The sequence below is a fragment of the Typopeltis vanoorti genome, chromosome 4, assembly GCF_054136105.1.
Source record: "Typopeltis vanoorti isolate ZY-2024b chromosome 4, IOZ_Tvanoo_1.0, whole genome shotgun sequence".
Classification (NCBI taxonomy): Eukaryota; Metazoa; Arthropoda; class Arachnida; order Uropygi; family Thelyphonidae; genus Typopeltis; species Typopeltis vanoorti.
The window spans coordinates 93,480,336-93,497,025 of record NC_143552.1 but is presented as its reverse complement, the minus strand read 5'-3'; the positions used below and the strand labels follow the sequence as shown (position 1 = coordinate 93,497,025).

The window sequence follows — 16,690 nt, the reverse complement described above, 5'->3', positions numbered from 1 at the left end:
TTTTAAAACAGAGTCAGAGTTTAGCAGCTTTCAGAAGTGAACTGTAAACTCAAATATACAAACATTATTCAGGAAAAAATGAAAGAGTTTGAAAACAAGAACCAAACTATGAAGATTCAGTGGCATATCCTGAAGAAAACAGTGATGAATTCAACCAGAGAATCATGTTGAATTAATCAACATGATAATCTGGCAGAATTCAACCAGTTGTCTGCAGGGATAGGAAAATCAGAATGCCATGATTGACTCAGGAAGTTAGAGACAGTCAAGAGAAGAAGAAAGCTTATTAAAAGTTCCTGGCAAGTAATTCAGCTTGTGCTCTGAGAATACAGAGAAAAATGTAAGAAAGCAAAGCACTGTCTATAACAAGCTGAACAAAATTCATGGGAAGAGTTTGATAAGAACATAGAAAATAAATATCAGGAAGGTGGTAAACTATTCTGGAGGTTGTTGAAAAAGTTTAGAAATGGAGGAAAGAGAGTACTGTAATAGTAGTCAAAGATGATAAAAGTAACGTGAAAACTGAAGATAAGGATATCCTTTGTATCTGGAGTAATTATTTTAAAAGAATGTTAAATGAAACAAGCAGTAACAGAACTGTAGTAGGAAATTTCAACACGTGAAGTTGAAAAAGATGTCAAAAACTTGAAATGTGAAAAGGCAGCTGGAGTAGATGATATTTGACCAGATGCTAAAATATGAAGCTATAAAAGTTTAATGGCAGCTAAACTGCATAATTCAGAAAGCCTGATCATAGGTTCAAATTCCAGATGATTGGAGTAGAGTTCTGACAGTACTCATGTATAAAAAGAGAAATAAAACAATGTGAGAATTGCATTTCTCTACTGAGTGGTTCCTGGTAAGATTAAACAAGTATACTTAAGAAAAGATTAAGAAAAATTGTGGAAGAGAAGCTTGAAGAAGAACGAGCTGGGTTCAGGCCAAATAGAAATCATCAGACTTTAACAAGGACCTGTAAGATGCCAAGAGAAAAGCTGTTCAAATTTCTATAGTTATATGATGTAAATGGAACATTATATTGGACTTAACTCAAATACAGACAATACATAATCTGTATTTGAGTTAAGTCGGCAGTTAGAATCGAAGGAGGTACAGGAAGATGGTTTGATGTTAAATCAGGCATGAGATGAGAGTGTACAGTATCTCCACTGTTATTAATCATTTATATGGATCATATTATGAAGGAAAGTGGTAATAATTTATGCAAATGATGTCATACTCTTTAAATAAATCCAGTACAAGTCTTCAGGATTTCCCAACTAAATTGAATAACTTCTGTAATAAATTTGGTATGAAAATCAGCAATAAAAAGACAAAGATAAATGAAAATAGGCAGAAATAATGAAAACATCAAATGTACCCCGAATGGAGAACCTATAAAACAAGTAAAGCATTTCAGCTATTTAGCCTTAATTTTTAGAGAAGAGAGAGAGCAAGTTAAATTGGAAATAGACAATAGCTTTAAACATAAAATTTATATGGAATAAGAGAGAGAGAGGAATTAGTCAAAACTCTATACTAGCCCTCTACAAGACACTGTTCAAATAATTTTTAACTTATGTATCTGAGAACTGAGTTAGAAATAAAACACTTGATCACAGACTGGAGACCACAGATATGATAGTTCTGAGAAAGATTATTGGAGTGAACAAATGGCATCAATGGAAATTAATGATCCAATATTATTTCACATCGAAATGTTTGTAGAAACTTATGAAAGTTTCATAAAATTTGACCTGAGAGCTTATGATAATGCAATCCTTAGCATCGGAGTTGCCTTAGCTTGCACTAATTAAAAGAACATGACCACTGTATTTAGTTGATAACATCTTATTTATATTCTCACTATTTGAATTTATGCTCATCATTTGTTGTAACATGGTGTCATTAATGACAAGTCCATATAAAAAAAACTTGTTTTGAAAACTTTTCCACTCCTAATCTGTTTAATTGACCAATACCACCTGAAATTAGCTCTGCTATCACATTCCTGAATACTAACATTGAATTCTTTCCTAATATACTCATTTTTAATTACATAGGAAAAGTGGATATTAAAAATCCAACATTATTTCAAATCCAGATGTTTGTAGAAACTTATGAAAGTTGCGTAACATTTGACCTAAGAGCATACAAGAATACAATCCTCACCCTCAGCATATGCACCGACCAAGAGGTCACTTATGAAAAATACATTTCGCTGACATTTGATTTATTTAGCATTGAATGACAGTTTTTGCTCTCTGAAGAGAACACTAGTTTGAAACAGCTATCAAGTCACTGAAATTTAAAAATATGCGCTAATAAAATCGAACATATGGGCGCTTGGATGTGTGTCATGTTCTTTTAAGTAGTGCAAGCTAAGTCAACTGTAATGCCAAGGATTGTATTCTCATAAGCTCTCAGGTCAAATTTTCTGAAACTTTCATAAGTTTCTGCAAACATTTGGCTTTGAAATAATGTTGGATCTTTAATATCCACTTTTCCCATGTAATTAAAAATGAGAATATTAAGAAAGAATTCAATGTTAGCATTGAATATATATATATGTGTGGGTATATATATATATATATATATATATATATATATATATATATATATATATATATATATATATGTAGAAAGTATTTTACCTTGGGTATAATACCCAAGGTAAAATACTTTCTACATTTATATCTCATCCAGAGATTTTTATTTAATAAGGTTAAATCACCTTATGGTAACTTGTTCTGGTAAAATACTTACTAAAATCTTGGTATTTCCTGGCTCCCATTGATGAGACCTCAATAAAGGTCGAAACCGGTCTGGGTAAGTAATGGCCCCTTGCCTTTAATACATAGCATCATACATCTCCTCAAGGAGATGGGCTGTGCATAGGTAAATATTAAGGGTAAAGCAAGGGTAAATATTAAGAATAGTGATCAGAGCTTATTCTACTTTTACCATGAGTTGCCTTGACTTGCACTACTTTGAGGGTCAGCTAGACTTCCAATACGTGCAGGCACAAACTTGACTTGTTTGTCTGTTTGTTTACTTAGGAAATGGAGTAAAACCACGTTTAAAATAGCTTGGTATCTTTAACATCATATACAGGGTGTTCGGGATAAATTTGACATATTTATAATTAATTATATTTTTCCGTAAGTTACATGTATTAACACACACTTCTCTTCATTTAAAAGTTTGGACCCTTCTTCATTCATATACAAGATGTCAGAAAGGATGGATAGCTGGAACCCACCTGAATCATGGAAGAGAATAACTTGTATCATGATGATTCGTGCCCGCCATCAAAATAAGGATATTACGACTGCTGCCCAATGCTCCCTGAATACAGTAAAAACAATCAGGCATGAACTAGAGACTTGCAATGGTGACTATGAGGATGTAGCAAGAAGAAAGATCCCTAGCAGACTATCTGATTGCGTTCGTACAGCAGAATTCCTCGCAAATCTGCAGGAACAGGTGTTGAAGAACCCTGGCATTGGAATTCGGGCTTTGTTCGTGGAGTTGCTAACTGTAGTCAAGCCCTGGATAACAAGGGTAGCCAATGGTAGGCCGTATGTATGGCAGCAGGATTCGGCCCCTTGCCACACCTCTGGGAAAAGTCAAAAATGGTTGTCTGAAAATTTCTACGACTTCACCAGTCCAAATGTTTGGCCTCCAAACTCCCCAGACCTTAACCCCATGGATTATTTTGTATGGGGCGCAGTTGAAAAAGACACCAAGTCTGTTTAATTGACCAATACCACCTGAAATTAGCTCTGCTACCACATTCCTGAATGCTAACATTGAATTCTTTCTTAATATCCTCATTTTTAATTACTGAGAGCTTATGAGAATACAATCCTTGGCATCGGAGTTGACTTAGCTTGCACTACTTAAAAGAACATGACCACTACCTAAGCACCCATATGTTTGATTTTATTAGTGCATTTTTTTAAATTTCAATTACTTGATAGCTGTTTCGAACTAGTGGGTTCTCTTTAGAGTCTAGACAGAAACCTTAAGAGAACAAAAACTGTCATTCAATGCTAAATAAATCAAATGTCAGCGAAATATTTTTCGTAAGTGACCACTTGGTCGGTACGTATGCTGAGGGTGAGGATTGCATTCTCGTAAGCTTCCAGGTCAAATTTTATGAAACTTTTATAAGTTTATACAAACATTCCAATTTGAAATAATGTTGGATCATTAATTTCCACTTTTCCTATGTAATTTTACACAAATGAATCCATATGGCTCTTTCTTTAGTAATTCCTAATTTTTAATATGATATGTATCCTCAGGGAGTGTACTGTCATTGATGCCATTTGTTCACTCCAATAATCTTTCTCAGAACTATCATATCTGTGATCTCCAGTGATCAAGTGTTTTATTTCTAACTCGGTTTTCAGATCCATAAGTTAAAAATGATTTGAACACTGTCTTGTAGAGAGCTAGTATAGAGTTTTGACTAATTCCTCTCTCTCTCTCTCTCTCTCTCTCCCTGTTCCCAGAGTTAATTTCAAGTGGTATTGGTTCCTTAAACAGAATGGGAGCAGAAAAGTTTTCATCATCATCATACGTATCAAGGATTTAGGCCTAGCATGGCCTGTTCCGGCCTTAGAAGTCATCGTTGAATCGTTTAAGAGGACGTCCTGGTTTTCTTTTTCCTAATGGCTTATACTTTAAGGCTTGTTTTGGTAATCTTTCTGTTTTCATTCTTTGAACGTGTTCCATCCATTTATGTTTATAGTTTTTAATTTTTTCTATTACTGGTTCTTGGCTTAATTCTTTCATAATATCTTCGTTTCTTTTGTGATCAAATAGGGTATACTTTGCAGTTTTTCTCATAAACTTCATTTCTGCTGTTGTTAATCTTTGTTTGTCTTTTTGTTTTATTGTCCAGATTTCACTTCCATACATTAAGACCGGTAAGGCTAATGTATTGTATACTTTTAGCCTGGTTTGTTTTTGAACTAGGTTTGGTTTAAATATGGAGTTAATTACACCTGTTATTTTAAAATATTTTGCAATTTTTACGTTTATATCTTTTTCATTTTCATATGTGAATTTTTCCATAATTGCAGGAAAACTGACCCAGAGGAAGACCAAAGTCTTGGGTGCCTTAGATGACAGAAATATAAGATATCATCATCATCAAATTCCTGACATGTACCCTCAAGGGATGTACAGGATATTGATAGCACTACAAGAAAAATTTACATCATTACTAACTTCCTATCTACAATTTTCTTCCAAATCAGTTTGTTACTTGTCAAGACTCCAACATTATCAGATCTTATATTTCTATCGTCTAAGGCACTTTGTACCGTATCAATCCACCTATCAATCCACCTATATCTTGGTCTTCTGTGGGTCATTTTGCTGCCAACCTGGCAGAGAACACTTGTTTTGCTAATCTTTCCCCGCCCATTATGTTTAAGTGACCATACCACCTGAGATTAGCTCTGCTAATGCATTCCTGAATGCTGACAATGTCTAGTTCTTTCCTAATATTCTCATTTTTAATATGACATTGCCATTGATGCCATCTGTTCACGCCTCTGATCTTTCTCTGGACTCTCATATCTGCTGTCTCCAGTCCTTGGTCAAGTGTTTTACTTCTGACCCAGCTCTCAGATCATAAGTTAAAACTGGCTTGAAAACTGTCTTTTATACAGCTAATTTAGTGTTCCAACTAATTTCTCTCTTATTCCATTTGAATTTATTCAGTTGACTTCCTAGCATACCAGCTTTGTTGATTCTGTTGTCTATTTCCATATTTAATTTACCATCTTCACTAAAAATCGTGCCTAAGTAGCTGAAATGTTTTACTTGTTCCACAGGTTCTCTGTTCACAATGCAGTTGACAGTTTCAACGATTCTACCTATTTTCATTGTCTTTGTCTTTAAAATATAAGATATGATGACATTAAAGTCGTGACAGATAACAGATTAATTTGGAGGAAAATTGTTGATAGGAAGTTAGTAATGTTCTAACCTTTTCAATTATTACTATTGTAATATCCTGTACACTCCCTGAGGATACATATCAGAAATTTCATGATGGAAATTTAATTTTGGAGGATGTTTAAGTCTTACTGGGTTCTCTGTTCCTGAAGAAACACCAGAATTTGACATGTGAGTTCACAACAAGAGCACAAACAAATGCAGAAAAATCTTGTTATTCAGTTAAGCCGTAATACATTTGCTCACTCATAATAAAATATAAGGCATTTCAATACTGGATATCTAAATCACAACCAGTATTAAATATGAAATTTATAAGTATTGTTAACTTATTGGTGTCTTCCTTGGTCTCGCACAAGGATGTGGCAGTTTTTCTGAGTAATTCGAGATGGCTGTTGATGTTAAGTGCAGCTGGATTCCTGGAGGGGGGGAAAAGCTGTTCTTAGAAATATGAAGAAGATTAGGATAAATAAATGCTTGATGTTAGAAATGTTTTGGAAAAAATTTGGAAAAGAGCAAAGCAAATAGGAATGGTATCTGCTGGATTTCTGTTCTAATCAGGATATGGACTTGTCATTAATGACACCATGTTACAACAAATGATGTGCATAAATTCAAATAGTGAGAATATAAATAAGATGTTATCAACTATATTATTGATGATAGTGATATCTTCACACTGTTTCAGGATGTAAGAGTATACAGGGGGGTTTGAAATAGGAAGTGATAACCGTTTAGTTTTGAGTAGGATAAAATGATAGAGAAGAAAAATATGTACAAACGTTTTTAAAATGTCAGTGAAGAAATTATATAAATCTTCTTCACTGAAGAAGATTTATATGATATTTATATAATATAATATAAAGAGAGTTTGAAAACAAAAATCAAACCTTAGCAACCCAACGCCAAACCTGAAAAAAAGGTAGATTGATTCAGCCAGTGATGCATGTGATGGAACTGTTTGAAACAAATGAAAAACATATCAAAATTCTTGGTGAAGCTATATGAAAAGTTTTTGGTAAGTCGACAGATGCATTCGGAGAATATAGAGAAGAATGTAGGGAAACTAGTCTGTGAGTAAAAGTAGCTGAAAAAAGGTTATCAGAAAATTCACTAATGTAGAAGATAAATGTGATGGAGGTGACAAAATGTTCTGCATGGCTATTGAAAAAGAACAGAAATTTAGGCAAGATTTCTGTAAAATGAGTCAAATGATAAAGGTGCACACGGTCTATTGATAAAGACATTCTGGATTCCAGGAGTAATTACCTAGAGATACTGTTACATAAGATATGGGAAAGTGATAGAAAATGGTAAGATGGAAATGCAGTCAGGAGTAATATCACTTTTTTGAGGTAAAAAAAAATACCTTAAGAAACCTGAAATGTGGCAAATCAGCCAGATTGGATGATATTAAATAACAAATCCCCAGATATTATTTGAGTAGTCTTGGTTGTAAAGTTGAATTTCAGTTGGAGTAGTGCAAATTTTCAATTATTATTGAGTAGTCTTGGTCAGAAGTTGAATTTCAATCGATTGGAGTAGTGCTGTCTTAGTACTCATTTGTAAAAAGGGAAATAAAACCAAATGTGAGAATCACAGAACATGTTCCTTACTTGAGTATTCCAGATTTAGGCAAGCATACTTAAGAAACTACAAAAAATTGCGGAAGAGAAACTATTTTTTTTGGGGGGGGGGGGGGAAACAAGCTGGATGCAGACCAAATAGGGTTGTCAGGATCAGGTTTTTTAACATCAAGACAGCTAATAGAGAAATCATGGAAATCTGTATTTAAGTTTTTTTAGATCTGGAAAAGGCATATAAGATGCCAAATGAAAAGCTGTTCATGCAATTATATGGTGTGTAAATGGATATTAAACAGCAACATATAGCCTTATACTTAAGTTGTAAGTCAGCTCTTAGGATGTCCAGGAAGATGTTTGATATAATTAGGTGTAAGAAAATACAAGTGCATCATCTATAGCAGCATTTCTCAACCTTTCTAAGCCCAAGGACTAGTAAAATGCCTAAAACAATTCTATGGACCACTAAGTTACAGAGGTTGGGGGGGGATATTTGTCCCGGGCAGCACTTTTCTGGCGTTTAAGAAATCTTGCCATACTGTCTATGACAATAAAACTATATTGTTGTTCACGTCACCCCTCTTTTATTATTCGTCATTTTGCCACTACAAATTTAGCGGCAGAATGATGAATAATAAAAGAAGGATGAAGTGAACAACAATATAGTTTTATTGCTTATACCTTTGAACATTCTGATGCTATTTGTTGGTTTTTTTTTAAGTCTCCATTTGATTTCAATAATTTTACTTATTCAATTTTAATTTGTTTTTTTTGGATAATTAAAAAATATATATTTATTTAATTAATTTGTCTGCCTGCAGACCACCTGTCCCATCGTTGCGGACCACAGGTTGAGAAACACTGATCTAAATAATTCATTGTCCATATTAATCATCTGTATGGATCATTTTGTGAAGGTGCTACATGATCTCCATGTTATATGGAAATAGCCTGCACATCAACTGCATATAGTGCCCGCTGTTATTCATTATTTTTATGGATAACATTGGCACTATATGCAGTTAAAGAGAGAAAGTAACCAAAATATCACTAAATTAGCAGTATAGAAGGCCATGTTCAGACTAATTTTAACTGATGGATGTGAGTTGGGTTAGAAATGAAACACATCACAAACTGGAGGCTGCAGATATGAGAGCAGAAAATTATGTGAATGAACAAATGGCATCAGTAGCAGAATTATTAGAAATGAGGATATTAGAAAGGAATTTGACAGTCTTGAATTTTTTGTTTTATTTTTTAACACACACACACACACACACACACACACACACACACACACACACACACACACACACACACACACACACACACACTGCTCAAAACAATTACGGGGATATTTTGGTTTCTGTCAGATAATTATAAATTTCTGCAAATAATTATAACTATTTGGGTACTTTATACATGAATAAATATTTCTTACTTATGGATAAGGTATACTTGATGAGATATTGTTTAAATAATCAATATTTATTACAACTTTAACAAATTATACATTTTAGCATGAAATAATTTTAACAAGAATAGCCAAAAATGCTTTTAATAATTTTTATTAGGACGTATGGTCTCCATTAACAGCCGAAACAGCTGTACATCTTGATTGCATGGACCGGATAAGATGATTAAACAGTTCTTGTGGGATATTTCCCCACTCGTCTGTGAGAGCAATTTCGAGCTCTTGAAGCCATCACCAGTTGAGCAGAAATGCACCTACCTAAAGCATCCCAGACATGTTTGATTGGATTAAAATCCGGTGAACAGGCAGTCCAGTCCATTCGTTCGATACTTCAGACCACTCTTGTACCAAATTTGCAGTGTGGACAAACATTGTCATCCATAAAAATGAATTCTTGGCTAATTGCAGCAGCATATGGACAAACTACAGGTTCCAAAATCTCATTGTACCATAGGACTGTAAGGAACTGTTTCTGATAAAATAGAGATCAGTTATGGCCATCTCTACTTATTCATGCCCATTGTTTGATCTAGAGATTGAAGTGAATCTGTTAGAGAGAGAGAGAAATCGTCCATGAGCTGAATTTTTCTCCTCTGCACAGTGTCAAGAATTTTTAGAGAAGTTTTAGGTTCTCCTCCCCAAACATGTGAGCAGTATTTTAAACATAGGCAGATTTGGATTTGAATTTCTTGTAGAAAGGCTTATATGTTGATTATACATAATTACTAAATAATTTACAAGGAATTCACAATGTATACTAGAATATAAATTAAATAAAACTTTAATATATATTTCGAATATTTCAGCAATGTCATGCTGCCATCTTCATGGGAACTTAAGACAAAGACACATGCACCCAGGCACTGCAAACAGCAAATGAGGAAGAAGCGAGGAAGTTACTGTTTTTCCTAAAATCCTGATGGTGCCCCCTAGTGGGCTATATTAGGTATTCTTAGCTATTGGGCTGAAGGTCTCCTGATGTACGTCTCCCAAATTTGGGGCAGTCTCATACATTCAAATTTGTTGAGGTTTGGCATGTTTCTTAGGGCTGAGGCTGATTCCATGAATAGTCTTTCAAATTTGAACTTGCTGCAGTGTATCATTGTGGCTTTCTTCCACTGTATTCTGTGGCGTGTATCTAAAGCATGGTCTGCTAGCCCAGATTTTGAAAGTTTATTTTTCACTTGGTTAGAGTATAATAAAATTAGTTTAATCCTTTATCCAAGTGTGAGCAAACAAAGTTTGCGCCTGAAAGTATCTTCAGGACTGGGGTAAGGTAGTACAACACCGGGAAAATTTGGTTGCATGAGACTGCCCCAAATTTGGGAGATGTACATCAGGAGAACTTCAGCCTGAAGGCCAAGAACATCTAATACACTGCTAGGGGGCACCATCAGGACTTTAGGAAAAACAGTAGCTTCCTCACTTCTTTCTCATTTGCTGTTTGTAGTGCCTGCGTGCACGTGTCTTTATCTTAAGTTCCCATGAAGATGGCAGCATGACGTTGCCGAAATATTGGAAATAAATATTAAAGTTTTATTTAATTTATGTTCTAGTATACGTTGTGAATTCCTTAAGTTATTTAGTAATCCTGGGATTTGTATATAGTTAAGATTTGGTTGGGTATAAAATAGCATCTCAAATGAAAGAAAACATCTAGTTTTTTGGATGCTAAGGAAGCTATTGATGTCATGTGTTTGTGCCAGGAGAGACTGGAGATAAATGTTAGTCCAAGCAAAGAGATTTTATCTTATCTGGTGATTTGTGCATTACTAAGGGTAAGGGAATGTGAGTTGATCTCTTCTGCGAGAGAAGAGGCAAGATTGTTTTGGTTTCATTCATCGTAACCAGATTGTCCTCTCTCTCAATTGAAAGATTAGTATGTAAATCAGCTTTAAGGCACTAATTGTACATGGTGTTAATACTTGAGATGTCTATCCACTTCTTGGTTTGTCAAATGTGTACTATCATCTGAAAAGTGGATAGGATTAGTTGGTGATTGCAAGTAGGTAGTTTGTACATGAGAAATCGGATAAGTGATGGAACAGAGCCCTAAGGTACTCCTGCATTGACGATGAAGCTCGAAGAGAGAGAGAGGGAGCTATCAACCATGACATGCACACAGATAATGACCAGAGAGAAAACTGGTATCCCAATTACAGAGAATGGTGGAAGGCCCAAGGATGGCAGTTTGTTCAGCAGTCCTCGATGCCAGACATAATCAAAAGCTTTTGAAATGTCAAGAGTGACAGCACAAGTTTTTCCAAACCTTTCTGTACCATCTAGTAGTAGAAGATGAAGGCTAATTGATCACGAAAATATTCCACCAACCTACACATATCGGAAACTACCTCCATTTTAACTCATACCATCTTTATTCGATTAAAAAATCGGTCATCTTAACACAATTCATAAATGCTTACAAGTTTTCTACTAACTGTAATTATCTCAACACAGAAATGAAGAAGCTAACGCAAATTTTTTCAAAATCGGAATTACCCAACCCAACTAATAAATTACGCCAAAAAAACAGCAAAAACCAAGCAAAACAATCCAAACACCAAATCAAACTTCCCAACACAAAAAAAATTTATCAAACTGCCATTCATCCAGAATACATACAAAGCCTACAAATACATGTATGTTTTCAAACACACTGACTATAAGCTGGTGTTCACCATGAACCAAAAATTGGCAACACTTCTAAAACCTACAAAATCTGATACACGCACATACACACACACACAAAGAAATATTAGAACATCACAACATAGTTTACAAATATCCTTGCCAAAAAGACTGTGATGTCACCTATACAGGTTCTACTATCAGGTCTCTATGGGCAAGAAAGACTACAAGAATACTTCCGTGACTGTAACATTCCTATTCCTGAACATTTAAACAATAAAAAAATGCAACAAAAAAACAGAATGCAAAGTACAGGAAAAACAGAAATAGCAGGCCAAGCCCTTGAACAGAGACATACCCTGCAAATTGACAAGGCATACAAGATAACGAAACAATGCTTAGAATATCGGAAACGATAGCCATAAAATGTCCACTGACCCTACATAATCTCCTAAAGTTGGAAGCTCCATAACATTAAAATTAGATCACGACTCTGACCAATAGGAGATAACAGAAGCACACCAAAGACAGAAACACCAAGCTGACATGACATAGCCTCCACTCCCCCTGACGAGTTTCAAAGACGATGCACTGTTGAAACGATTAACATCCCATTACTCCCACCCTGACCTTTTCCCATCAATCCTTCCTCTTCCCTAAAAAATAATTTTTATTTTCAGATCCTTCCCCCCCCTCCCTAAATAAAAGCACACTCTACCCACTCTTAATAATAATTTTATACATATAAAAAAAACCCAGTTTTTTCAAATAATCCCCCCCACATTGCTTTAACCCCCCTTCCTATAACAGCTTAACAGCAGATGAATGCATATTGGGATAAGGAGACAGCAAACAACATCCAAAAAAGGTATGTATAATGCAAAACATGAAGTAATGTAGTAGCATATAAGTATTTTCTTATTTGAATCTTTTGTTGCATGATGAAAATTGAAATTTTGATATATTATGTACATTTACTGGTATATATTATGTACATTTTTATATATTCATATAACTTCTTGTCTTTCAAATCAAGCATATACAAACATTAATGAATTGTATTATTCAGGACACTGTTCAGGCAATGGTTTTGGACTGTGATCATCCGGCTCTCAGGAGGACAAAAAACATTGAAAGTTTCCTTCAGAGGTGTAAGTTTTAGTAATATCTAATAATATATGATAATATTAAGTATATAAATAATTAGATATTTATAATTCTGATAGCTTGTCTCAACTATATATGCATCAGGTTCTTCCATTTTGCAATAAATATTACCCCAAAACTTCCAAAATATTACAATGTTCCTTATCTTCTAATTATAGATGTTCTTCTCTCATTCCTCTTAAAAGGAATTTTTAGACCTTCTGCTCTTTTATTTACCAACTCATTATTTCATTTTAGATGAAAAAGCCACATCCTATATAGTCAATTTTCGGATGAAGCCAGATGACTTTACTGTGATAAAAACAATTGGCAGGGGAGCGTTTGGAGAAGTTCAACTAGTATGTATCCTGTAGATATTAAATTAGTCATATGTTTTAACATTTTAGCATGTTTCATTCTTTTAAAATTTGAAATATTGTTAACACATACTGACTCATACAGTTTTGTATTAGTAAATATTGAAGAAACATATAAATACGTTACCCAGTTTGGACTTGCCTTGTCAGGCACTGTGATATTTGTTTTTTATTTATTTCTTTTTTTGGAGAGGAGGAGGGCAGATTATTTCATTAGGCTTCTTGGGTTCTGAAAAAGTTAAAGTTGATGAATGGATTTAAATATTTGGATTTTTCACTTTGTATATTAATTGCAAATCATGGAGATTCAGTGGCAAACCTTGAAGAAAACATTGATTGATTCTGGCAGAGAGGCATGTGGTGAGGTTGTCTGTATAGATAGAAAAATCAGAACTCCATGGTGGACTCAAGTTAAAGAGGTAGTCAAGGATAAGAAAAAAGCACATTGAAAGTTCTTGGCAAGTAAGTTAGCTTGTACTCATAGAGAATAAGAAAAATGTTAGAAAGAGAAGCACTGTGCAAAACTAACTAAACAAAAGCCATGGAAAGACTTAGGTAAGAACATAGAAAATAAATAATATCAGAAAGGTGGCAAAATATTCTGGAGGCTATTGAAAAAGTATAAAAATAGAGAAAAAAATTACTGTAAAAGTAATCAGATGATAAAGTTGGCATGAAAACTTTAGATGAACATATTCATGATGTCTAGAGTAATTACTTTGAAAGACTGCTAAATGAAACAACAATGTTAAACATCATGGTGGTAGAAAACTCTGAACAAGAATGCAGGCAAGAATACATGTCCATACTTAGTCCATACTGAAATGTGGAAAGCCAGCTGGAGTAAATGAAATTCGATCAGAAATGCTTAAATATGGAGGTATAAAAGTTTTACAGTGGCTGCAATGTGTAATTCAGAAAGCCTGGTCAGAGGGTCAAATTCTGGATGATTGGAGCAGAGCTCTCATAGTACCCATCTATAAAATGGGAATTCTTGTAGAAAGGCTTATATGCTGGTTAAACATCATTATTAAATACTTAAGGAATTGACAGTGTATACTAGAATATAAATTAAATAAACTTTAATATATACTTTCCAATATTTCGGCAACGGCACGTTGCCATCTTCATGGAAACTTAAGATAAAGACACGTGCACGCAAGTACTACACAACAGCAAATGAGAAATGAAGCGAGGAAGCTACAGTTTTCCTAAAGTCTTGATGGTGCCCCCTAGCGGGGTGTATTAGATGTTCTTGGCCTTCGGGCTGAAGTTCTCCTGATGTATGTTTCCCAAATTTGGAGCAGTCTCATGCATCCAAATTTGTTGAGGTTTGGCATGCTCCTAAGGGCTGAGGCTGATTCCATGAATGGTCTTTCATATTTGAACTCGCTGCGGTGTATTACTGTGGCTTTCTTCCACCTTATTCTGTGGCGAGTATCCAGAGCATGATCTGCAAGCCCAGAGTGACTGTACTGGTGAAATCGGATGTAGTCCTTGTGTTCTGAGATTCTGATATTTGCTGTCCTGCCTGTTTGGCCAAAATAGGACAATTTACAGCTACAAGGGACGTGGTATACACCAGGTAGGTCTAGGGGAAGTGGTTGGTCTTTAGTGGAGTGGATAAGGGATGCCAATTTTCTATATGGTCTGTAACAAGAGGTCAATTTATGTTTTTTAGAATTTTGTTGATTTTTTCTGAGGTGCCTCGGATGTAGGGAATGGTGATGGATTTAGAGTAATCTTTTTTGTGAAGGGGGGGGGGGGTGTTGTGGACTACTGGTTTTAGTATTTTTTGGATTTTTTTGGAGTGGGTAGCCGTTGGCTGAGAAAGTGTTAAGGATGTGATTTAATTCAGTGGTTAGGGCTTTGTCATTTGAACAGATTAGTTTAGCCCTGTTGAATAGTGTCTTAATAACTCCATATTGTTGTGAAGGGTGGTGGTGGGATTGTTGGTGAATGTATCTGCCTGTATGGGTGGGTTTTCTATAAACTGAGAAAACCAAGGTTCCATCAGGTTGGCGGGTGACTAGTGTGTCTAGGAAGGTGGGGGGGGGGGGGGCTATTGTTTTCCTCTTTTTTCCAGGGTGAACTTGACTCTGGGGTGTTGGTTGTTTAAGTGTGTTAAGAAGGAGAGGAGTGTATCCGGGCCATGTGGCCAAATAGTGAACGCAACAACGTAGCGAAGCCATATGGTAGGTTTTTGTGGGGCAGAGTTTAAGGCTTTCTCTTCAAAAGTCTCCATAAAGAAGTTGGCCAAGGGTGGGGAAAGTAGTGACCCCTTGGCTGTCCCTCTCTATCTGTTTGTAGAATTTTTCCTGCCAAACAAAATAGCCTGAGTTCATTGTGAAATGAAATAGGGCTGAGATATCAGGAGGAAATTTAGCTTGGATTAGCTCTAAGGTTTCCTTGATGAGTGGGACATTTGTGAATAAGGAGGAGACGTCAAAACTGACTATTATGTCATTATGGTGAAGAGTAAAGTTTTCTGCACTAGCTTTGAAGTGGGCTGGGTTTTTTATGTGTGATGGTGTGTGAGCGCTTTGGCTAAATATTTAGCTAGTTTGTATGTGGGAGAATCAAATCAATGCCATCAACACTATGGGACATGATGGCACATTTTCTTTATGTATTTTTGGGAGCCCATATATACAGGGTGGGGGGGGGTCTAGAGTTATATGGTTTTAGTTTGTTAGTATTCTCCACAGGCCAAGAAGTGACCTTAACGAGTCTATGTAGTTTTCTAATTTGTGAGTTGGTGGGATTGTATTCAGTTGGGAGGTAAGTAGCCTGATCTAATAGCGATCAGGTAATTCCAAATTGTGTAAAATTTAAGCACTGTTTCTTTTGACAGAAAGCTTTCCGAATCTATAACCGCACAAGCTATGCTTTGCTACGGGAACAAATTAACGCTACATGCAGTTCCCCAGCTGACGCAAACATAGCTATTTTAGCGCTAGATGAAGAGCTTTCTAATATGCTAAATCACGAACTTTGGTCAATTCTACATGACGTCTCGTGCACTGCAACAAATAAAGAATTTAAAAAAATATGGAGTTGACATATCAACAAGTTTGATAAATTAAAAAAGAACTTGATGTCCAAACCAAAACTACAAATCAACACTGTAGTCAACCTTTCTTCAGTTATTTTGAAGCCTGAAGCACTCTTTCACGTGGTCACAACTTCGCCATTGCTCCTAGGAAAATTCCGGCCGAGGAATTAATGATCCAGACTGAATGCGGGATTCGCCACCTTCCAAACCACATCGCCAACGATATTAGATTGGATGTAGCCTGTGTTCTCACTAAAGCAAGACCACCAAAAACCAACATATCCAATAGCGGATACAAGTCTCTACAGGAAATGAAGAAAAACAAAGAAATGGTTATCACTAAAGCGGATAAGGGGAACGTCACAGTGCTACTCAATCATACTGACTACACAGGTAAGCTTAATGCTTTACTATTACATCGGGCTACTTACCTCCATATTGAATGCAATCC

At 35.4% G+C, this 16,690-nt stretch overlaps 1 protein-coding gene across 1 annotated transcript in view; it reads left to right on the top strand.

The window, feature by feature from the left end:
• Rok (Rho associated coiled-coil containing protein kinase) overlaps positions 1 to 16,690 on the top strand; it is a 484,157-nt gene that overhangs the window by 53,209 nt on the left and 414,258 nt on the right. The window contains exons 4-5 of the mRNA XM_090392113.1: positions 12,731 to 12,812; positions 13,066 to 13,166. Coding sequence (XP_090248239.1) covers positions 12,731 to 12,812; positions 13,066 to 13,166 — 183 coding nt within the window. The remainder of the gene's footprint in view (positions 1 to 12,730; positions 12,813 to 13,065; positions 13,167 to 16,690) is intronic.